This window comes from Panulirus ornatus, chromosome 3, assembly GCF_036320965.1.
Source record: "Panulirus ornatus isolate Po-2019 chromosome 3, ASM3632096v1, whole genome shotgun sequence".
In the NCBI taxonomy this organism is placed as follows: Eukaryota; Metazoa; Arthropoda; class Malacostraca; order Decapoda; family Palinuridae; genus Panulirus; species Panulirus ornatus.
In genome coordinates, this window is record NC_092226.1 from 4,038,449 (window position 1) to 4,062,791 (window position 24,343).

General features: G+C 40.5%; 1 protein-coding gene across 5 annotated transcripts in view; it reads left to right on the forward strand.

Moving 5' to 3' along the window:
- LOC139760116 (terminal uridylyltransferase 7-like) overlaps positions 1–24,343 on the forward strand; it is a 303,262-nt gene that overhangs the window by 198,391 nt on the left and 80,528 nt on the right. For all 5 annotated transcript variants that reach the window (XM_071682971.1, XM_071682991.1, XM_071683010.1 and 2 more), the window contains 2 exons: positions 6,854–7,072; positions 14,172–14,318. In XM_071682971.1, the coding sequence (XP_071539072.1) occupies positions 6,854–7,072; positions 14,172–14,318 (366 nt within the window). The remainder of the gene's footprint in view (positions 1–6,853; positions 7,073–14,171; positions 14,319–24,343) is intronic.

Below are 24,343 nucleotides of genomic sequence, written 5' to 3' on the forward strand. Positions count from 1 at the left end.
CTTGATTACATCCACACACATTTAGACACCCCAATCTGAGTGTTATTGGAGGATGAGCTCTCCCCTCATGACTCCTTCTGTATCCCCTTTTAGAAAGTTGAAATACAAGGAGGGGAGGGTTTCTAGCCCCTTGCTCATGTCCCCTTTAGTCGCCTTCTACGACATGCGGGGAATGCTTGGGAAGTATTCTTTCTCCCCTATCCCCACCCTGCCACACATGAAGTAGTATTCCCCCTCCAGCGAGGCAGCGCCAGGAACAGACATAAAAGGCCACATTCATCCACTCTCATTCTCTAGCTATCATGTGTAATGTACCAAAACCACAGCTCCCTTGCCACATCCAGGCCCCACAGACCTTTCCATGTTATACCCCAGACACTTCACAAGCCCTGGTTCAATCCATTGACAGCACTTGGGATGTATTTAGGGAAGCAGTGTAGGCTTGTGTAAAAGATGCTTGTTGTATGAGAAGCATGGGAGGTGGGCAGATTAGAAAGGGTAGTTAGTGGTGGGATGAAGAAGTAAGATTATTGGTGAAAGAGAAGAGAGAGGCATTTGGATGGTTTTTGCAGGGAAATAGTGCAAATGACTGGGAGATCTGTAAAAGAAAGAGGCAGAAGGTCAAGGGAAAGGTGCAAGAGGTGAAAAAGAGGGCAAATGAGAGTTGGGGTGAGAGATTATCATTAAATTTTAGGGAGAATAAAAAGATGCTTTGAAAGGAGGTAATAAAGTGCGTAAGACGAGAACAAATGGGAACATCGATTAGGTGAGGTAGTAACAAGTAGTGGTGATGTGAAAAGGAGATGGAGTGAGTATTTTGAAGGTTTGTTGAATGTGTTAGATGATAAAGTGGCAGATATAGTGTGTTTTGGTTGAGGTGGTGTGCAAAGTGAGAGGGTTAGGGAGAATGGTTTGGTAAACAGAGAAGAGGTAGTGAAAGCTTTGTGGAAGATGAAAGCTGGCAAGGCGGCAGGTTTGGATGGTATTACAGTGGAATTTATTAAAAAAGGGGGTGACTGAGTTGTTGACTGGATGATAAGGGCATTTTATGTATGGCTCATGGTGAGGTGCCTCAGGATTGGTGGAATTCATGCATAGTGCCATTGTACAAAAGGCAAATACCATCTCAACCATACTCTTTTTATTACCACACATCTCTCTTACCCTTTCATTACTTAATCAAACCACCTCACACCACATATTGTCCTCAAACATCTCATTTCCAGCACATCCACCCTCCTTCACACAACTCTATCTATATCCCACACCTCACAAACATATAACATTGTTGGAACCACTATTCCTTCAAACATATCCCACCCTATGATTCACTTCCACTTCCATGGTTCCATCCGCTGCCAAATCCACTTCCAGATATCTAAAACACATCACTTCCTCCAGTTTTTCTCCATTCAAACTTACCTCCCAATTGACTTGTCCCTCAAACCTACTGTACCTAATAACCTTGCTCTTTTTTACATTTACTCTCAGCTTTCTTCTTTCACACACTTTACCAAACTCAGTCACCAGCTTCTGCAGTTTCTCACACGAATCAGCCACCAGCGCTGTATCATCAGCAAACAACAACTGACTCACTTCCCAAGCTCTTTCATCCACAACAGATTGCATACTTGTCCCTCTCTCCAAAACTCTTGCACTCACATCCTTAACAACCCCATCCATAAACAAATTAAACAACCATAGAGACATCACGCTCCGCTGCTGCAAACTAACATTCACTGGGAACCAATCACTTTCCTCACTTCCTACTTGTACTCATGCCTTACATCCTCGATAGAAACTTTTCACTGCTTCTAACAGCTTGCCTCCCATACTATATATTCTTAATACCTTCCACAGAGCATCTCTATCAACTCTTATCATATGTCTTCTCCAGATCCATAAATGCTACATACAAATCCATTTGCTTTTCCAAGTATTTCTCACATACATTCTTCAAAGCAAACACCTGATCCACACATCCTCTACCACTTTTGAAAATACACTGCTCTTCCCTAGTCCGATGCTCTGTACATGCCTTCACCCTCTCTATCAATACCCTCCTATACAATTTCCCAGGGATACTCAACAAACTTATACCTCTGTAATTTGAGCACTCACTCTTATCCTCTTTTCCTTTGTACAATGGCACTATGCAAGCTTTCTGCCAATCCTCAGGCACCTCACCATGAGTCATACATACATTAAATAACCTCACCAACCAGTCAACAGTACAGTCACCCCCTGTTTTGATAAATTCCACTGCAGTACCATCCAAACCCGCTGGCTTTCATCTTCCGCAAAGCTTTTACTACCTCTTCTCTGTTTACCAAGTCATTTTCCCTAACACTTTCACTTATCACACCACCTCAACCAAAACACCCTATATCTGCCACTCTGTCATCAGACACATTCAACAAACCTTCAAAATACTCATTCCATCTCCTTCTCACATCACCACTACTTGTTATCACCTCCCCATTTACGCCCTTTACTGAAGTTCCCATTTGCTCCCTTGTCTTACGCACCCTATTTACCTCCTTCCAGAACATCTTTTTATTCTCCCTAAAATTTACTGATAGTCTCTCACCCCAACTCTCATTTGCCCTTTTTTTCACCTCTTGCACCTTTCTCTTGACCTCCTGTCTCTTTCTTTTATACTTCTCCCACTCAATTGCATTTTTTCCCTGCAAAAATCGTCCAAATGCCTCTCTCTTCTCTTTCACTAATAATCTTACTTCTTCATCCCACCACTCACTACCCTTTCTAATTTGCCCACCTCCCACACTTCTCATGCCACAAGCATCTTTTGTGCAAGCCATCACTGCTTCCCTAGATACATCCCATTCCTCCCCACTCTCCTTACATCCTTTGTTCTCACCTTTTTCCATTCTGTACTCAGTCTCTCCTGGTACTTCCTCACACAAATCTCCCTCCCAAGCTCACTTATTCTCACCACTCTCTTCACCCCAACATTCTCTCTTCTTTTCTGAAAACCTCTACGTATCTTCACGTTCGCCTCCACAAGATACTGATCGAACATCCCTTCAGTTGCACCTGTCAGCACATTGACATCCAAAAGTCTCTCTTTCGCATACCTATCAATTAACATATAATCCAGTAACGTTCTCTGGCCATCTCTCCTACTTACATACGTATACTTATGTATATGTCTCTTTTTAAACTAGGTATTCCCAATCACCAGTCCTTTTTCAGCACAGAAATCTACAAGCACTTCACCATTTCCATTTACAACACTGAACACCCTATGTACACCAATTATTCCCTCAACTGCCACATTACTTACATTTGCATTCAAATCACCCATCACTATAACCCAGTCTCATGCATGAAAACTGTTAACACACTCATTTAGCTGCTCCCAAAACACTTGCCTCTCATGATCTTTCTTCTCATGCCCAGGTGCATATGCACCAATAATCACCCACCTCTCTCCATCAACTTTCAATTTTACCCATATTAATCGAGAATTTACTTTCTTACATTCTATGACATACTCCCACAACTCCTGTTTCAGGAGTATTGCTACTCCTTCCCTTGCTCTTGTCCTCTCACTAACCCCTGACTTCACTCCCCAGACATTTCCAAACCACTCTTCCCCTTTACCCTTGAGCTTCGTTTCACTCAGAGCCAAAACATCCAGGTTCCTTTCCTCAAACATACTACCTATCTCTCCTTTTTTCACATCTTGGTTACATCCACACACATTTAGGCACCCCACTCTGAGCCTTCGAGGAGGATGAGCACTCCCCGCGTGACTCCTTCTTCTGTTTCCCATTTTAGAAAGTTAATACAAGGAGGGGAGGATTTCCGGCCCCCCGCTCCCGTCCCCTCTAGTCGCTTTCTACGACACGCGAGGAATACGTGGGAAGTATTCTTTCACCCCTATCCCCAGGGATAATATACATATATAAACACACACACACACACACACACACACACACACACACGCACACACACACACACATACATATATATACATATGAAAAATGTAAGAAACAATTTAGAAAACATATATATATATATATATGTCTGTTTATGTATATATATGTATACATTGAAATGTATAGGTACGTATATGTGCGTCTGTGGACGTGTACGTATATACATGTGTATGTGGATGGGTTGGGCCATTTTTTTGACTGTTTCCTTGCGCAATTTCGCTAACACAGGAGACAGTGGCAAAGTATAATAAATAAGTTAGATAATAATAATGATAATGATAATAATAATAATAATAATGATTATAGTAATAATGATAATAATGATGATAATTATAAAATGTTTGCTATGTCCAGCATAAGCGATGTGGCATCCAGAACAAACGGCTTACCCTTTTAGAAAAAACCCTTGCTTGGCTCCATCCTCTGTTCCTTGTTTTGGAAAGTAATATGGGGGGGGTCAAAGCAAACTGCTGCTAATTTCCCATCACTCATGAAACCATACATTTCCTCCCCCAATCTGATGTTCTTTGCATGTCACCACCCTATCAGTAACCAATTACTCAACACAGGTATATAATTACTTAGTTCCAGTGTTACCAGATTCGGCCTGCATGAGGTTACACTGCGAGTGAAAAGTCGCTTTTGGCGAGGTGCTATTGGAAGTGACTCTGGCATGGTGGCCTGCTATGAAATTAGCCATTCATTTATTTTCACTGTTATGGAAAGTGGTGTGAAGTATCCTTTGAGGGAGGATGTATTGGAGAATATCGTCAAATAATGTTTTGATGTCTGTTGCCAGTGGTATTGTGCATGATGGGGGTTTGGTTGGTTTAAACCATCTAGGATATGTTGTGTTAGATCATCGTGTAGTACCATTTTTCCTGTTACAAGCAGTGAGGAATTTTTACTGAGAGGAAGGCATGTATGTGAGTAGGTAGAGATAAGGATGAGTGGTTTCAGATGAAGATGGATATGCATCATGGGTGCGTGAAATCCCCTTGGCTGTTTGATTTGTGGATGGTTGAGATGGTGAGGAAGGTAAATGCAAAGATCTTCCCAAGAGAGAGGGCAAGGATGTAGTCTTTAGGGGGTGATGGGGGGCCTGGGAAGCAAGTAATTTTTTGTTTGTTGATGACATGGCACTGGTGGCAGATTCAAGTGAGAAACTGCAGAAAGTGGTGTCTTGAGTTTGGGAGAGTGTGTGAAAGGAAGTTAAGAGCAAATATGAATAAAAGCATGGTTATTAGGTTTAGCTGCGGAGAGAGACAGGTTATTGCGGAGTGAGTCCGAACGGCTATAGCTTAAAAAAAAAGGGTAGTTTTAGTGTGTTTTGATATATGGAGAGAATGAGTGAGGAGAAGTTGGCAAAAATGGTGTATGTGTTGGAAGTGGAAGGGACATGGAGCAGGAAGAAATCAAATTGGAGATAGAAGGATGGTGTGAAAATGATTTTGAGTGCTAGGGGCCTGAACATGCAGAAGGTAAAAGGTGAGCATGGGATAGAGTGATGGCAAGCCGTCAGTGGACTGAACCAGGTAATATGAAAGAGCTGTAGGGCCTGATTGTGGATAGGGAGTTGTGGTTATGATGCATTACACATGACAGCTTGAGAGTGGATGCAGGTGAATGAGGCCTTTTCTTTGCTCCTGGTACTACCTTGCTAATGCAGGACATGGTGAAGGTGAACAAATATATAAGAACTCAGATCATAAAAGTAACATATTTATATTATTATCATTACTGTGATATTAAGCATTAGAGTGAAAAAGCTTGGAACAATTCACTGACTCACTGGTAGAATTTTCATGATAGAATGATGTTGAATTTTTTTTACTTTTTGTTGATTCTATCTATCTGTATCTTTGATGCCTGTTCCCTTTGGCAACTTCTTTAATGGGGTGTCTTTAGCAAAAGTTTCTCCATAACTGGTGAATTCCAGTGCTACTTTGTAGCCTTTGATTCCCCCCCCCCCTCTTAATGGACCACTGGCAGAGGGCAACTCTAGTGCTGTGTTTTCATAGGCTTCTACTTAATTTTCTACCTAATGTTCCTGCCAAATGTTCCAACATACTGCTTCTACCTAATGCTCCCTCTTAGTGTTCCTTCATACCACTTCTACCTAAAGTATCTATCTAATGCTTCTGTATAATGTTCCTACTTGATTCTCCTATGTGTTGCTCTTCCATTTGCCAAAAATGCAGGCTTAGTGCATAGGGCTCACCACAGGAAAATCTAGAGTCATGAAGAATGAGTTGTGTGAGTTAAGTGCTTTCAATTGTTATGCATAATAAAGAGAGATTGTATGTTTGTGGAGAGAATACCAGAATGGGTGAGGCAGAAAGAAAAGACAGCCATCTGGGTCAAAGTTGTGGAACTTTACAACTTCCAAATAGCTGGCTTACTGTACATCTATCACTAACCTTCCTGATACCCAGGCAGGTAGTACCAGCAATATACCTCCTTGGTCACTGGAATGAAATGGCGCATGAAGCAATAAGAGTAGACCATAGAATTGTATGTGGGGTTAAGATGGGGATAGTAGGCCCTGGTTTAATTGCATTATCATGACAGCTAAAGAATGAATGTGTTCAATGAGGCTATTTTCATTTGTTCCTGAAGCTATCCCACTTGGGATGGAGAAGCAGATGTGTATAAGAAAAACTTTAGGATTGTAATTTTGTATGATTTTTATTGATTTTAATTATTATAGTTTGCAGAATGTATCCATGATCCTACTACATTTGTCTTCAAACTGATCATTAGGATCAAAATATTGTGTTATTTTCATATACTGGATAATGTTAACAATGAAATATAAATATATTGAAATATAGATATTTGAAATACTTGGTTAAGCTGTTTTTAATTGATCAATTATTGTTTTCCAGGACATAGATCATATTATAGTAATAGAATCATTGGCGGAGAAGTTAAAAAGATACCGTCAGTGTGGTCATGTATTTGCGATTACTACAGCTAAAGTTCCCATTGTCAAGTTTTCCATCCGACGTGCCTGCCTTGAAGGTGACCTCTCTCTCTACAATACCTTAGCACTACAGAATACCAAACTTTTATATACCTACACCAAAATTGATTATAGAGTGAAGGTGAGAATCTCAAGGACCTAATGTTTTTATATTTCATTTCTGATGATTTATATATTTTATCTTGCTTCTGCTATACAGCAAGGGAGTGCATATGGAACCTGTTAACCTAGTTACCAATTATGTTTACTCCATTTCCAGTTTAATGGGTTGGATCACTTACATGCCAACATATCACAGTACTTGGAGTTCCAGAAGGGAACAGGCATCGGAGATATAGATAGATGGATAGATAGAGAGTCCTTTTACATATCTGCAGAATACTACAACCAGACATTCTTTCACATATACCTTATATTTTTTCATATTTGATCACTGCTTCCCGCATTAGCAAATTACATCAGGAAACGTGAAGAAAGGCATATCCACTCGCATACAGTTTATGTACATGTAAAATATACGTTGATATGCAGATCACACTAGTCCATGATGATAATTATGAAGGTGAAATAGCAGTTTGGTTGGAGTTGAGATAATTTTGTGTAACAATTTTTCTTATACATGCATCACTATGTGTTTCATGGAGACAATCTGCCTCATCAGGTGCAAACATTTCATAAGTTTTTAAGTCCCGACACAACAACAGAAATTCTCCTGTGCTATTTTCGACTACACACTGGCCTGACTGTTTAAGGGAAAGTGGGAGGTGCCTTGTGGTGAAGGGGGCTTGTATGGGGATGGGATTGGGCTAGGTAACAAGATGTGTTTTCAACTATTTTTCTTATGTTATTTCTTGATAATTCTTTCATAATGGTTTGAGTGATTGTAGGATGTGCTTTAAAGTTACTTGGGAACAAGTTAAAATTCATGGTGTTTGCAGTTGAGATAAATTCAGTGACATTACGGGTAGCATAATCTGAAGAGGGGTACAATGTAACTGAATTGTTAAGGTCTACAGGGTGATTGTTTTCTTGACAGTGTTTAGTGATTGCTTTTTTGTGGCCATCCCTGCATACTCAGTGACAGGTACTAATAGCATCTCTCACTTACTGTTTTACTGGTGTTGACGATGTATACACCTTTACATGCCTTGCATTTGATGGCCTAAACACTCCCAATTTTCGGATGATTTGGCCTACTTTTGATTAAGGTCTTACTGATAGTGTTACTATACTAGAAGGCAATGTTAAAAACGCTGTTTTTAGTACCTGTCTGATATTAGCTAAGTTAGGAGAATAGAGCAACACTAAATATTTATACCTATCATCCTTTTCCACATTTTTCCCCCTGAAGCAGAGGGTAGTGTTGCTGTTTCCTGTTGGGTGGGGTAGTGCCAGAAATGGATGAAGGCAAGCAAGTATATGTACATATGTTTATATGTCTGTTTATGTTTATTTATATGTGTATATGTATATATATGGGAGGGTATTGATTGAGAGGGTGAAGGCATGTACAGAGCATGAGATTGGGGAAGAGCAGTGTGGTTTCAGAAGTGGTAGAGGATGTGTGGATCAGGTGTTTGCTTTGAAGAATGTATGTGAGAAATACTTAGAAAAGCAAATGGATTTGTATGTAGCATTTATGGATCTGGAGAAGGCATATGATAGAGTTGATAGAGATGCTCTGTGGAAGGTATTAAGAATATATGATGTGGGAGGAAAGTTGTTAGAAGCAGTGAAAAGTTTTTATCGAGGATGTAAGGCATGTGTACGTGTAGGAAGAGAGGAAAGTGATTGGTTCTCAGTGAATGTAGGTTTGCGGCAGGGGTGTGTGATGTCTCCATGGTTGTTTAATTTGTTTATGGATGGGGTTGTTAGGGAGGTAAATGCAAGAGTTTTGGAAAGAGGGGCAAGTATGAAGTCTGTTGTGGATGAGAGAGCTTGGGAAGTGAGTCAGTTGTTGTTCGCTGATGATACAGCGCTGGTGGCTGATTCATGTGAGAAACTGCAGAAGCTGGTGACTGAGTTTGGTAAAGTGTGTGGAAGAAGAAAGTTAAGAGTAAATGTGAATAAGAGCAAGGTTATTAGGTACAGTAGGGTTGAGGGTCAAGTCAATTGGGTGGTGAGTTTGAATGGAGAAAAACTGGAGGAAGTGAAGTGTTTTAGATATCTGGGAGTGGATCTGGCAGCGGATGGAACCATGGAAGCGGAAGTGGATCATAGGGTGGGGGAGGGGGCGAAAATTCTGGGGGCCTTGAAGAATGTGTGGAAGTCGAGAACATTATCTCGGAAAGCAAAAATGGCTATGTTTGAAGGAATAGTGGTTCCAACAATGTTGTATGGTTGCGAGGCGTGGGCTATGGATAGAGTTGTGCGCAGGAGGATGGATGTGCTGGAAATGAGATGTTTGAGGACAATGTGTTGTGTGAGGTGGTTTGATCGAGTGAGTAACGTAAGGGTAAGAGAGATGTGTGGAAATAAAAAGAGCATGGTTGAGAGAGCAGAAGAGGGTGTTTTGAAGTGGTTTGGGCACATGGAGAGAATGAGTGAGGAAAGATTGACCAAGAGGATATATGTGTCGGAGATGGAGGGAACGAGGAGAAGAGGGAGACCAAATTGGAGGTGGAAAGATGGAGTGGAAAAGATTTTGTGTGATCGGGGCCTGAACATGCAGGAGGGTGAAAGGAGGGCAAGGAATAGAGTGAATTGGAGCGATGTGGTATACCAGGGTTGACGTGCTGTCAGTGGATTGAATCAAGGCATGTGAAACGTCTGGGGTAAACCATGGAAAGCTGTGTAGGTATGTATATTTGCGTGTGTGGACGTATGTATATACATGTGTATGGGGGGGGTGGGGCCATTTCTTTCGTCTGTTTCCTTGCGCTACCTTGCAAACGCGGGAGACAGCGACAAAGTATAATAAATATAATAGTATATATATGTGCATGGGCGTTTATGTATATTTTTTTTTTTTTTTTTATACCTCGTCGCTTTTATGTATATATATATATATATATATATATATATATATATATTATATTTATTTTATTTTGCTTTGTCACTGTCTCCTGCGTTAGCGAGGTAGCGCAAGGAAACAGACGAAAGAATGGCCCAACCCACCCACATATACACATGTATATACATACACGTCCACACACGCAAATATACATACCTATACATCTCAACGTATACATATATATACACACACAGACATATACTTATATGCACATGTATATAATTCATACTGTCTGCCTTCATCCATTCCCCCTGCCACACATGAAATAGCATCCCCCTCCCCCCGCGTGTGTGTGAGGTAGTGCTAAGAAAAGACAACAAAGGCCATATTTGTCCACTCTGTCTAGCTGTAATGTGTAATGCACCGAAACCACAGCTCCCCTTCCACATCCAGGCCCCACAAAACTTTCCATGGTTTACCCCAGATGCATCACATTCCCTGGTTTAATCTATTGACAGCATGTTGACTCTGGTATACCACATTGTTCCAGTTTGCTCTATTCCTTGCATGCCTTTTACCCTCCTGTATGTTCAGGCCCTGATCGCTTAGAATCTTTTTCACTCCATCCTTCCACCTCCAGTTTGGCCTCCCACTTCACCTTGCTCCCTTCATCTCTGACACAATATCCTCTTTGTCAATCTTTCCTCGCTCATTCTCATTTTATTCTCCCTAAAGTGTAATGATACTCTCACTCCAACTCTCATTTGCCCTCTTTTTCACCTCTTGCACCTTTCTGTTGACCTCCTGCCTCTTTCTTTTCTATATCTCCCAGTCATTTGTACTACTTCTCTGCAGAAATTTTCCAAATGCCTCTCTCTTCTCTTTCACTAACAATCTTACTTCTTCATCCCACCACTCACTACCCTTTCTAATCTGCCCACCTCCCACTTTTCTCTCGCCATAAGCATCTTTTGTGCAAGCCATCACTGCTTTCATAAATACCTCCCATTCCTGACCCCATTCCCCTCTCGCCATTTGCCCTCATCTTTTTCCATTATGCACTCAGTCTCTCCTTGTACTTCCTCACTCAAGTCTCCTTTCCAAGCTCACTTACTTTCATCGCTCTCTTTATCCCAATCTCTCCTGGTACTTCCTCTCACAAGTTTCAACATTCTCTTTTCTGAAAACCTCTACAAATCTTTACCTTCGCCCCCACAAGATATGATCAGACATCCCTCCAGTTGCCCCTCTCAGCACCTTAACATCCAAAATCCTCTCTTTCACGTGCCTGTCAATCAACACGTAATCCAATTAACATGTAATCAAATAATATACAGTAAACCTTCCAGTTAATGGACCCAGGCTTAATAGATTTTGGATTTAACGTACCAGACAAATAATTGGTAATTTAGAAAATAAAAGAAAAAAAAATCCCAAACCAAGGGTATTTCATACTGCACTTGATTTTTTAGCCTGGGATAGACTCGCTTTCGACTCTTTGTTTCAGTCTCTGTCTACTTCAAACTATTGTGCAGTCAAGTTGGGTACAGATTGTTTTTTTTTCAACTTTGTGACTATTCATTAAATAAATTTGCAATCCTTACCATTTAGAATGGCATCAAGTGATAGAGGAGTTAAAAGAAAGTGTGTGAACTTAGATGTGACACAGAAATGGGTTACAGTTGATTTAATGGACTTTAAGCATAAATGGACACCCCTTCCCCCTTATTAGTCCATTAAATCGAGGCTTTACTGTATTTTTTTTTTTTTCTTTTTGCTTTGTCGCTGTCTCCAGCATTTGCGAGGTAGCACAAGGAAACAGACGAAAGAAAAGGCCCAACCCACCCCCATACACATGTATATACATACATGTCCACACACGCAAATATACATACCTACACAGCTTTCCATGGTTTACCCCAGACACTTCACATGCCCTGATTTAATCCACTGACAGCATGTCAACCCCAGTATACCACATCGCTCCAATTCACTCTATTCCTTGCCCTCCTTTCACCCTCCTGCATGTTCAGGCCCCGATCACACAAAATCTTTTTCGCTCCATCTTTCCACCTCCAATTTGGTCTCCCACTTCTCCTCGTTCCCTCCACCTCCGACACATATATCCTCTTGGTCAGTCTTTCCTCACTCATTCTCTCCATGTGCCCAAACCATTTCAAAACACACTCTTCTGCTCTCTCAACTACGCTCTTTTTATTTCCACACATCTCTCTTACCCTTACGTTACTCACTCGATCAAACCACCTCACACCACACATTGTCCTCAAACATCTCATTTCCAGCACATCCATCCTCCTGCGCACAACTCTATCCATAGCCCACGCCTCGCAACCATACAACATTGTTGGAACCACTATTCCTTCAAACATAGCCATTTTTGCTTTCCGAGATAATGTTCTCGACTTCCACACATTCTTCAAGGCCCCCAGAATTGTCGCCCCCTCCCCCACCCTATGATCCACTTCCACTTCCATGGTTCCATCCACTGCCAGATCCACTCCCAGATATCTAAAACACTTCACTTCCTCCAGTTTTTCTCCATTCAAACTCACCTCCCAATTGACTTGACCCTCAACCCTACTGTACCTAATAACCTTGCTCTTATTCACATTTACTCTTAACTTTCTTCTTTCACACACTTTACCAAACTCAGTCACCAGCTTCTGCAGTTTCTCACATGAATCAGCCACCAGCGCTGTATCATCAGCGAACAACAACTGACTCACTTCCCAAGCTCTCTCATCCCCAACAGACTTCATACTTGCCCCTCTTTCCAAAACTCTTGCATTCACCTCCCTAACAACCCCATCCATAAACAAATTAAACAACCATGGAGACATCACACACCCCTGCCGCAAACCTACATTCACTGAGAACCAATCACTTTCCTCTCTTCCTACACGTACACATGCCTTACATCCTCGATAAAAACTTTTCACTGCTTCTAACAACTTTCCTCCCACACCATATATTCTTAATACCTTCCACAGAGCATCTCTATCAACTCTATCATATGCCTTCTCCAGATCCATAAATGCTACATACAAATCCATTTGCTTTTCTAAGTATTTCTCACATACATTCTTCAAAGCAAACACCTGATCCACACATCCTCTACCACTTCTGAAACCACACTGCTCTTCCCCAATCTCATGCTCTGTACATGCCTTCACCCTCTCAATCAATACCCTCCCATATAATTTACCAGGAATACTCAACAAACTTATACCTCTGTAATTTGAGCACTCACTCTTATCCCCTTTGCCTTTGTACAATGGCACTATGCACGCATTCCGCCAATCCTCAGGCACCTCACCATGAGTCATACATGCATTAAATAACCTTACCAACCAGTCAACAATACAGTCACCCCCTTTTTTAATAAATTCCACTGCAATACCATCCAAACCTGCTGCCTTGCCGGCTTTCATCTTCTGCAAAGCTTTCACTACTTCTTCTCTGTTTACCAAATCATTTTCCCTAACCCTCTCACTTTGCACACCACCTCGACCAAAACACCCTATATCTGCCACTCTATCATCAAACACATTCAACAAACCTTTAAAATACTCACTCCATCTCCTTCTCACATCACCACTACTTGTTATATATATATACACAGACATATAGATATGTACTCATTCATACTTGCTTGCCTTTATCCATTCCCTGTGCCACCCTTCCCTACAGGAAACTGCATCACCAACCCTTGTGACAGCAAGGTAGTGCCAGGAAACATATGAAGAAAGGCCTTATCTGCTCACATCCATTCTCTAGCTGTCATATGTAATGCACTGAAACCACAGCTCCCTGTTCTCATCCAGTCATGGATGAAAGACCACATCAAGGCCAGGCCTTAATTTAAATGTAGATAGGTAAATAACTGACCTGGTGATTTGTAAAAGACAGGTTTTTCACTACCTCCAAAATTCGTAAATTGTTTCCCTAGTCTCTTCTTCTTCCCTTTCAGAATCCTTGTTCAGTTTAGATTAAGGCCAATCCTTGATGTGAACTTCTGTCCATGACTGGATCCTCCAGTAAAAAAAAAAAAAATTCAGTCATCCCTATCATATCTTTCTTCCAGATCCATAAATTTCATATACAAGTCTGTTTTTTTTTTTTTCTTTTAAAGCAAACACCTAATCCAAACACCCCTCACCACTTTTGAAACCACAAAAGTTCCTCCTTGGTCTGATGTTCTAGGTCTTAATGATAAAATTTTTAACTTTGACTTGTCTTATTACAGTGCCTTGGGTATGCAATGAAGTACTTTGCCAAATTGTGTGATATTGGGGATGCATCCCGAGGATCTCTCTCTTCTTACGCTTACATTCTGATGGTACTACACTTTCTCCAGCAGTGTAGACCTCCAGTCATCCCAGTGCTGCAAGAGGTGAGTATAGAGAAATTTGATATTAAGTGAGGCAGGTGTAAGAGTATTAGATATTTGGGTTATTACATATGTGAGGAGAAAAAGGCGAGACTGATAGATGTTCAGAATAATAAGAAAGAGGCAATTAGTGTAAGGATTATTGAAAAATTAATGAAGGAAATAAAGGAAATGAAATGATTTGTTTGGGAAAGAGAGTTAGAAAGGCTATGTATAGAACTCGAATACTAAGATAATACTTAAGCCTAATCAGGTAGGAGGATTTGTGGTGTGCAGAATGTCCCAAATGGAATGACACTCTCACCATTATTATTGGTGAATTCATCGTCTCTACCTCACTCTCACTTTCAGCTGAATCCACACTAACCTAGAAATATTCGGTATCTGATAATTTCTGTCACAAAAAAGATTTTCGACTGAGTAAGCTTTTTACAATAGCTTTGTTTCATCTTTGTAATGTGTCCCTATGTGGATGTCAATTAAACCATTTTCCTCATGGATTTTACTATTTCCTTGCATTTCATGATCTTAGGGTGCTATTCATGATGATGATTGGTTGCAGAAGTAAGAATTTTTCACAAGAAAAAACACTAATCTACCAAGAAAGCATCTGCAAGACAAGGGGTTACAGCTTGCTTAATGGTGCTAACAAGAGCACATAGGGTACTGAGGTCATTGGTTAGGCAATGGTTACCTGCACCTCTCACCCACACATTCTGACCTGAGGAAAGGTTTGTTGCTTTGTTTAGACCATGTGAAGAACAAAGCAATGTAGAAGTAGATTTTGGGTGAAATTTTGCAGTGGATGATGCATATAGCTCATCAGAATAGGAGCTTAAATTTCTTGGATGGTGCTGTATGCATCATGGGAGTGCCAGGGTGTTAAGATATTCTACATTTGATACAATTATACAATTGAAATCCTAGTTTGTTTTTTACTTGTACCTTTTATGTATCAATTGAATTCATAAAAGACGTACAAGTTGAAGAGGATTTGAGTGAAACCGTTTGTGATTTATTAAGTTGTTCATGGGATCTGACTTTTTCCATGTTTGCCTCTTTTGTTGCATATTCCATATCTAAGTAATGTTCATTGAAGATTTTTGGTGGTGATGTTATAGGGCCTGGCTTAATTAGGCTAAGACCACAGGTCAGATTTGTTTCTTGTGCTATTAGTACCTTTCACAGGCTCAACCTAGAGGTGGATAGTTAGTTTTTTTTTGGAGAATCTTTTATGATATTGCTTCATACACTGCCAAAAGACTTGTAGTACCTCTACAGTGATTTTGCTGTGCTTTACCTTTGTTTAGTGAACTAATATATAATGGGGATCAAGTTGTTCAAGAGAGTGGAATATGTTCCAGAAGTGATTGGACTTGGTACCGTAAAGGGTTTTGCATCTCTTGTTCTCAGTAATGTGTAATCTGTTTATTGAGGTTGGTTGTTTTCTTGCTGATATACCTAAACTTAGTACATAATTATTACTTATTTTGAATAGTGCTTTTCAAAACTTATTCACTTATCAGTAATATTGGCATAGATGGTACACCAAGTTGCTTTGTTATTGTCATCTATATATTATGATGGAGAGAGATGGGTGATTATTGGTGCATATGCACCTGGGCATGAGAAGAAAGGTCATGAGAGGCAAGTGTTTTGGGAGCAGCTGAATGAGTGTGTTAGTTGTTTTGATGCACGAGACCGGGTTATAGTGATGGGTGATTTGAATGCAAAGGTGAGTAATGTGGCAGTTGAGGGAATAATTGGTATACATGGGGTTTTCAGTGTTGTAAATGGAAATGGTTAAGAGCTTGTAGATTTATGTGCTGAAAAAGGACTGGTGATTGGGAATACCTGGTTTAAAAAGCGAGATATACATAAGTATACTTATGTAAGTAGGAGAGATGGCCAGAGAGCGTTATTGGATTACGTGTTAATTGACAGGCGCGTGAAAGAGAGACTTTTGGATGTTAATGTGCTGAGAGGTGCAACTGGAGGGATGTCTGATCATTATCTTGTGGAGGCTAAGGTGAAGATTTGTATGGGTTTTCAGAAAAGAAGAGTGAATTTTGGGGTGAAGAGGGTGGTGAGAGTAAGTGAGCTTGGGAAGGAGACTTGTGTGAGGAAGTACCAGGAGAGACTGAGTACAGAATGGAAAAAGGTGAGAACAATGGAAGTAAGGGGAGTGGGGGAGGAATGGGATGTATTTAGGGAATCAGTGATGGATTGCGCAAAAGATGCTTGTGGCATGAGAAGAGTGGGAGGTGGGTTGCTTAGAAAGGGTAGTGAGTGGTGGGATGAAGAAGTAAGATTATTAGTGAAAGAGAAGAGAGAGGCATTTGGACGATTTTTGCATGGAAAAAATGCAATTGAGTGGGAGATGTATAAAAGAAAGAGACAGGAGGTCAAGAGAAAGGTGCAAGAGGTGAAAAAGAGGGCAAATGAGAGTTGGGGTGAGAGAGCATCATTAAATTTTAGGGAGAATAAAAAGATGTTTTGGAAGGAGGTAAATAAAGTGCGTAAGACAAGGGAGCAAATGGGAACTTAAGTGAAGGGCGCAAATGGGGAGGTGATAACAAGTAGTGGTGATGTGAGAAGGAGATGGAGTGAGTATTTTGAAGGTTTGTTGAATGTGTTTGATGATAGAGTGGCAGATATAGGGTGTCTTGGTCGAGGTGGTGTGCAAAGTGAGAGGGTTTGGGAAAATGATCTGGTGAACAGAGAAGAGGTAGTAAAAGCTTTGCGGAAGATGAAAGCCGGCAAGGCAGCAGGTTTGGATGGTATTGCAGTGGAATTTATTAAAAAAGGGGGTGACTGTATTATTGACTGGTTGGTAAGGTTATTTAATGTATGTATGACTCATGGTGAGGTGCCTGAGGATTGGCGGAATGCGTGCATAGTGCCATTGTACAAAGGCAAAGGGGATAAGAGTGAGTGCTCAAATTACAGAGGTATAAGTTTGTTGAGTATTCCTGGTAAATTATATGGGAGGGTATTGATTGAGAGGGTGAAGGCATGTACAGAGCATGAGATTGGGGAAGAGCAGTGTGGTTTCAGAAGTGGTAGAGGATGTGTGGATCAGGTGTTTGCTTTGAAGAATGTATGTGAGAAATACTTAGAAAAGCAAATGGATTTGTATGTAGCATTTATGGATCTGGAGAAGGCATATGATAGAGTTGATAGAGATGCTCTGTGGAAGGTATTAAGAATATATGGTGTGGGAGGCAAGTTGTTAGAAGCAGTGAAAAGTTTTTATCTAGGATGTAAGGCATGTGTACGTGTAGGAAGAGAGGAAAGTGATTGGTTCTCAGTGAATGTAGGTTTGCGGCAGGGGTGTGTGATGTCTCCATGGTTGTTTAATTTGTTTATGGATGGGGTTGTTAGGGAGGTAAATGCAAGAGTTTTGGAAAGAAGGGCAAGTATGAAGTCTGTTGGGGATGAGAGAGCTTGGGAAGTGAGTCAGTTGTTGTTCGCTGATGATACAGGGCTGATGGCTGATTCATGTGAGAAACTGCAGGAGCTGGTGACTGAGTTTGGTAAAGTGTGTGAAAGAAGAAAGTTAAGAATAAATGTGAATAAGAGTATGGTTATTAGGTACAGTAGGGTTGAGGGTCAAGTCAATTGGGAGGTAAGTTTGAATGGAGAAAAACTGGAGGAAGTAAAGTGTTTTAGATATCTGGGAGTGGATCTGGCAGCGGATGGAACCATGGAAGCGGAAGTGGATCATAGGGTGGGGGAGGGGGCGAAAATCCTGGGAGCCTTGAAGAATGTGTGGAAGTCGAGAACATTATCTCGGAAAGCAAAAATGGGAATGTTTGAAGGAATAGTGGTTCCAACAATGTTGTATGGTTGCGAGGCGTGGGCTATGGATAGAGTTGTGCGCAGGAGGGTGGATGTGCTGGAAATGAGATGTCTGAGGACAATGTGTGGTGTGAGGTGGTTTGATCGAGTAAGTAACGTAAGGGTAAGAGAGATGTGTGGAAATAAAAAGAGCGTGGTTGAGAGAGCAGAAGAGGGTGTTTTGAAATGGTTTGGGCACATGGAGAGAATGAGTGAGGAAAGATTGACCAAGAGGATATATGTGTCGGAGGTGGAGGGAACGAGGAGAAGTGGGAGACCAAATTGGAGGTGGAAAGATGGAGTGAAAAAGATTTTGTGTGATCAGGGCCTGAACATGCAGGAGGGTGAAAAGAGGGCAAGGAATAGAGTGAATTGGATCGATGTGGTATACCGGGGTTGACGTGCTGTCAGTGGATTGAATCAGGGCATGTGAAGCGTCTGGGGTAAACCATGGAAAGCTGTGTAGGTATGTATATTTGCGTTTGTGGACGTATGTATATACATGTGTATGGGGATGGGTTGGGCCATTTCTTTCGTCTGTTTCCTTGCGCTACCTCGCAAACGCGGGAGACCGAAAAAAAAAAGAAAATATTTTTTATTAGTAGCAAGTGTTACCTCATGTTTTTTGTTTAGTGTTACAGACAGAAGGGGATGGAAAGAATACTGTAAATTATTCAGTAAATCTAAGAGGAAGCTCTGTTGTCATGTTTTTGGTTTATGGTGAAGATATTCCCTTAAAGGCTCAGTCCTCTGTTCTTACTGCTACCTCGCTAATGCAGGAAATGGCGAATATGCATAAAGAAAAAAAAGATGGTAAGGGTGAGTGTTCAGAGCTGATTGAATATGATGTAAATAAGTAAAAAGATAGTTTACATGAGTTTACATGAGAATGATAGACAAAAGAAGGCCTGATTGGCCCAGGACTGGGTTGTCTGGTAAAATGAAAAAAGGAGTTTAACTTGACAAGAATGTGTAACTCCACTCAGCAGTTTTTTAAACTGCCACTGACTCCATGCTGTTGCATATTTTCCTTCTAGTGTCCCCATTACCACTGTCGTTTATACAGTTTATTTCTGAGGTTTTTCTCAGAGTATACCTGAGTTTATAAGATATTTATCTAAATGACTTTTGAAGGTATTTATAGTCTTTGCATTTACTGCCTCAGATGGTAATTTATTCCAGTGCTCAACACACCTATAGGAAAAGAAGCTTTTTCCCACATCCATTCTACATCTTTTAGCTTTAAGTTTTATTCTGTTTGTCCTGGTAACCGTATTATCTTATATTTTGAAAAGATGTTCATAATTGACTATTAAACGTTCAGAATTTTGAACACGGATTAAGTTGCTGTGAAGTCTGTGTTTTTAAGGGAGAAGAGATTCAGTGGTTTTGGCCTCTCTTCATATGCTAGATTTCTATGGGATGGGATCAGTTTCGTTGTTCGTCTTTGTACTTGCTCTCATTTTCCTCATGTTTTTTATACTTTGGGGGACCAAGATTGGACTGCATATTCAAGGTGTGGTCTTATGAGAGAATCATAAAGTATGAGCATTGTTTCTGGTGTCTTGTGATCTATGTTCCTGGCTATGAAACCTAACATTTGGTTGCTTTTTTTAATTGCTGCTTGACACTGTTTGGTGTACTCCCAGTTGTTGTTAGTGACAACTCCAAGGTCCTTTTCACTGTTTAGTTAGAGAGTTTCCAAATAGTTTGTAGTCATAACTTATATTCTTGTCCCCAAATTGCATGACTTGTCTGCATTAAACTTCATTTGCCATCTGTATGACCATTCTGCTAATAAGTTAAGATCTCTGAGTAATTTTGCAGTCCCACCTGTTTACAGCTCTACCCCCTAGTTCAGTATTGTCAGCAAATTTGGAGATCTTATATATGAGACTGAGTTCTAGGTCATTAATGTATATTATGGAAAGAATTGGGCCTAGGACTGACCCCTGTGGCACACCACTCGTTACATCCAGCCAACCTGAGGATTCGCTGTTAAATACTACATGCAGTTTTCTTCCAGTAGGCCAGTCTCTAATCCATGTACAGAGTTCTTCACCAGTTCTGTGTGCTTTGAGTTTATGCAAAAGTCTCTTGTGAGTTACTTTATCGAAAGCCTTTTGAAAATCTAAATATAGTATGCCAGATTATCCCTGGGGATAGGGGAGAAAGAATACTTCCCACGTATTCCCTGCATGTCGTAGAAGGCGACTAAAAGGGGAGGGAGTGGGGGGCTGGAAATCCTCCCCTCTCGTTTTTTTTTTCAATTTTCCAAAAGAAGGAACGGAGAAGGGGTCCAGGTGAGGATATTCCCTCAAAGGCCCAGTCCTCTGTTCTTAACACTACCTCGCTAATGCTGCAAATAGTGAATAGTTTGAAAGAAGTTTGAAAGAAAGAAGAAAGTATATCAGATGGTATTTTTTCATTCCAATTCTGATAAAGAACATAAGACAATTCCAACAAATGTATCAGGCAGGATCTTCTATTGTGGAAACCATGTTGGTTGTCCAATATAATTTTGTGTTCTTATAGAAACGTGACAGTTTTATCTTGTATTATTTTTTTATCATTGTTTTACCTAACACTGATGTAAGGCTAATTGAACAATAGTTCAAGGCACACTTTTTGTCTTCTTTTTCATATATAGGCGTAACATTTGCTAGTTTCTGGTCAGTTGGCACCTGACCATCCGATAGAGATATTATTTTTATGGGTGTATCAGCTGTCTCCAGACCAATTTTGAAAATCTTGGAACCAAGTTATCTGGGCCATTGGATTTGTAGGATTTAATTGGCCCATGGATTTAAGTACTTCAAAGCACTTTATTTCTCTAACATTCAACTCTTCTTCTTCAGATCCTAGAAACATTTTCGTTGGTTGCAATATATGAGATGTTTCTTTAATTGTGAATACAGAGTTATTGGAATAATTTAGTATGGTAGTAATTTCCTTGTTGTCATTAGTTACTGTGTCATGTTCATTTCCTAATGGTCTAATTCCTTCCTGTCTTCCTTTGTCTTGTATATTTGAAGAACTCCTTAGGATTATTCTTAACTTTCAGGGATTTTCTTTTTCCTTCCTCATGTTTGCTCTGTCTCATGACCTTACACTCTCTTTGAATATTGAGTATTCCAGGTGATTTTTGTTGCTAAGTCCACTCCCAGATTTCTAAAACACTTCTTTCTTCAATTTTTCTCCATTCAAACTTATGTCCCAACTAACTTGTTTCTCACCCCTGTTGAACCTAATAACCTTCCTCTTATTCACTTTTAATCTCAACTTTCTCCTTTCACACGCTTCCAAACTCAGTCACCAACTTATGCGGTTTCTCACTGGAATCAAACACCTGTGCTGTATCATCGACAAACAACAGCTAACTCACTTCCCAGGCCCTCTCATTCCCAAAAGACTGCATACTCACCCTTTTTCTCCAAAACTCTTGCATTTACCTCCCAAACCACCCCATCCATAAACAAATTAAACTACCATGGGGGCATCAAACACCCTTGCTGCAGACCACCCTTCACTGGGAACCACTCACCCTCCTTCAAAATACTCATTCCATCTCCATCTCACTTCATCACTACCTACTATCACTTCCTCCTTTGCCCCCTCACTGATGTTCCCGTTTGTTCTCTTATCTTACGCACGTTATTTACCTCCTTCCAAAACACCTTTATATTCTTCCTAAAGTTTAATGATACTGTCTCACCCCAACTCTCATTTGCCCTCTTTTTCAGCCCTTGCACCCTCTTGACCTCCAGACATGCTCTTTCATACCTCTCCCAGTCATTTGCCCTCCTTCCTTGTAAGTATTGTCCACACACCTCTCTTTTCTCTTTCACAAACAACTTTATTTCTTCAGCGCACCACTCACTATCCTTTCTAATCAGTCCACTTCCCAATTTTCTCATGCCACATGCATCTTTTGCACATGCCATCGCTGCTTCCCTAAATACATCCCATTCCTTATCCACTCCCCTCACAATTTGCTTTCCTCTGATCTGGGATCAAGAGTTTGTTGTCATTTATTTCATGATCTAAATTTATCTAATCTAATCAAACTGTGATTGTTGTTTGACAAATTCTTGCCTACATTGGAAGTAATTATTAAGTTTGTGTCACTGGTGAGGACAAGATCAAGAATATTCATACCTCTTGTTGGATTTTTGATTAATTATCTGTTTTAGAAAAGCGTCTTCAAACAGTTCCTTTAGTCTTGTTCCCTCTCAGTCACCTGTTAATGTACCAATTGAAGTCTCCTTCTATTATAACCTCTTTACTGTTTACTATAGTTTTGATTTCATTGTGTAACATCTTATCATCATCATCTTTTTGCCTAGGTCTGTAAATAACACCGATATGTAGTTTGCTTTTGAACTTTTCGGTAATGTCAATATAAAGAGAGTCAAAAATGTGTGTGTCTGCTTTGCTTATCTTAATAGCACTTTGATTGTTATCAGTGTAGATCAAAACTCCACTATCTACACTGTATAAGCGATCTTACGTAAACAGTTTGTATCCGGGTATTGATAACTCGGTGATCAAGTGTTTATTCTCAGAGTTTACCCACATTTCTGAGATTTCAATAATGTTCGGTTTTTCAGCGACTGCACTGGATATAAGTTCATCGCGTTTTGTAATGATGCTCTAGGCATTTGTGTATGTTAAACTTATCTTCCTTGAAGTTGATTTCTGAACTGAATTTGCCTTTTTTTCTTTTTGTCAGTATGAGTGTTTGTATTATCACTGTTAATGTCTATGTATGCAGCAACGGGAGAGAGACGGTTCTCCATCTGTTTTGGGTGTTTGCCACCTTACTCTGACTCTCCTGCACTGGACCCTACCAGCCTTGTTCATAAAAGTTACCTGAGAGTTGCCCTTTAGCTGTGCTGACCTACTACTTATGCTGCCTGAGTTGTCCCCAACTGACCCTACTTGACCTTTATTTGCTAATTCCTGTGCCTGTGAGGTTACTGCTAATCTCCGAGGATCCCTATCACTAAGATCCCATCCATCCTCTACTGCTACCTTTATAGTGGTCAAACTGGATGTCTTGTTCCTCAGATCCTGTTCACTTTTAGATTCCCCCTGCACCAGTCCGCCACCCACAGCTACCCCCTCCCCTTCCCCCACTCTCCTGGCTCCTTCCTTAGCTAGACCATGATTTGCTCCCCTGAGTAGTTTATCAAACAAAAAGCCTAGTATTCTCATCCAGTGCTCTTCCAAGACGTGCTTTCCCTGTTCCATTTAAGTGAAGACCATCCCCAACGTACAGAGATTTATCATGACTAAAATGGCCCCACAGGTCTATACTAAACACACAATCCTCCTCCTTCAGAGTGCTTCGATTCTTTTGTTTATCCCCAGCATTGTATTGAGTGTACAGGAATCGACGTAATACGTTGGCAGCAATCCTGATATTATAAGCTTCCTGCCACTTTCATTGAACTTGCTAAGAAGTTCCCGATAGTTCACTAATATTTCTTCCAATCTCCCATTAAATGCATTGTTCATCCCTGCCTGAACAAAAATCACGTCCTCGGGATTGTTTGAGACTATTTGTCAAGCTTATCTAGGACATGTGCTATCCTAGCACCTGCATAACACAAGTTCTTCCTATTTCTACCTTTTGCACAGAACACCTGGTCCTGATGTCTGACTATAGAGTCCCCAACCAGGATGATGCTACGATCATCCTGTTCTTCATCATCTAGTTCGCAAAACCTATTGTGAGTGGAGAGTTCGTTGATAGTAGGTTGTTCGGTAATGCGGCGACAAGTTTTCCTTGCAGGTTGGAAGGTGGAAGTATCTTCCAGCTTAGTCTCAACAGTTGCTACCCTACTATCTCAGCTACCTACCATAGATGATGTATCTGTATTGTCTTAAAAAGCTAGTTAAAGGTTGCCATTGAAATGTGGAAGCTCATAAAGAATAAAGGTTTTGATTTTAAATTTGGTGGAGCTTTCTAAAAGATGTTATTCACCTTACCTCTATGTATAGGAGTGAAAGATGAGACTGTAAGAGCAGTGAGAGAGGGCAAGGTTTGTTGATATGCTTCTTCAGTTTGAGTTGTGAAGTGAGAAAAGTGGAGTGAATTAATGAGCTCTATAATAGAGAAAAGAAAAGTTGGCATGGCTTGGACATTTGGAAAGAATGCAGTGCAAAAGGAATACTAAAAAAGT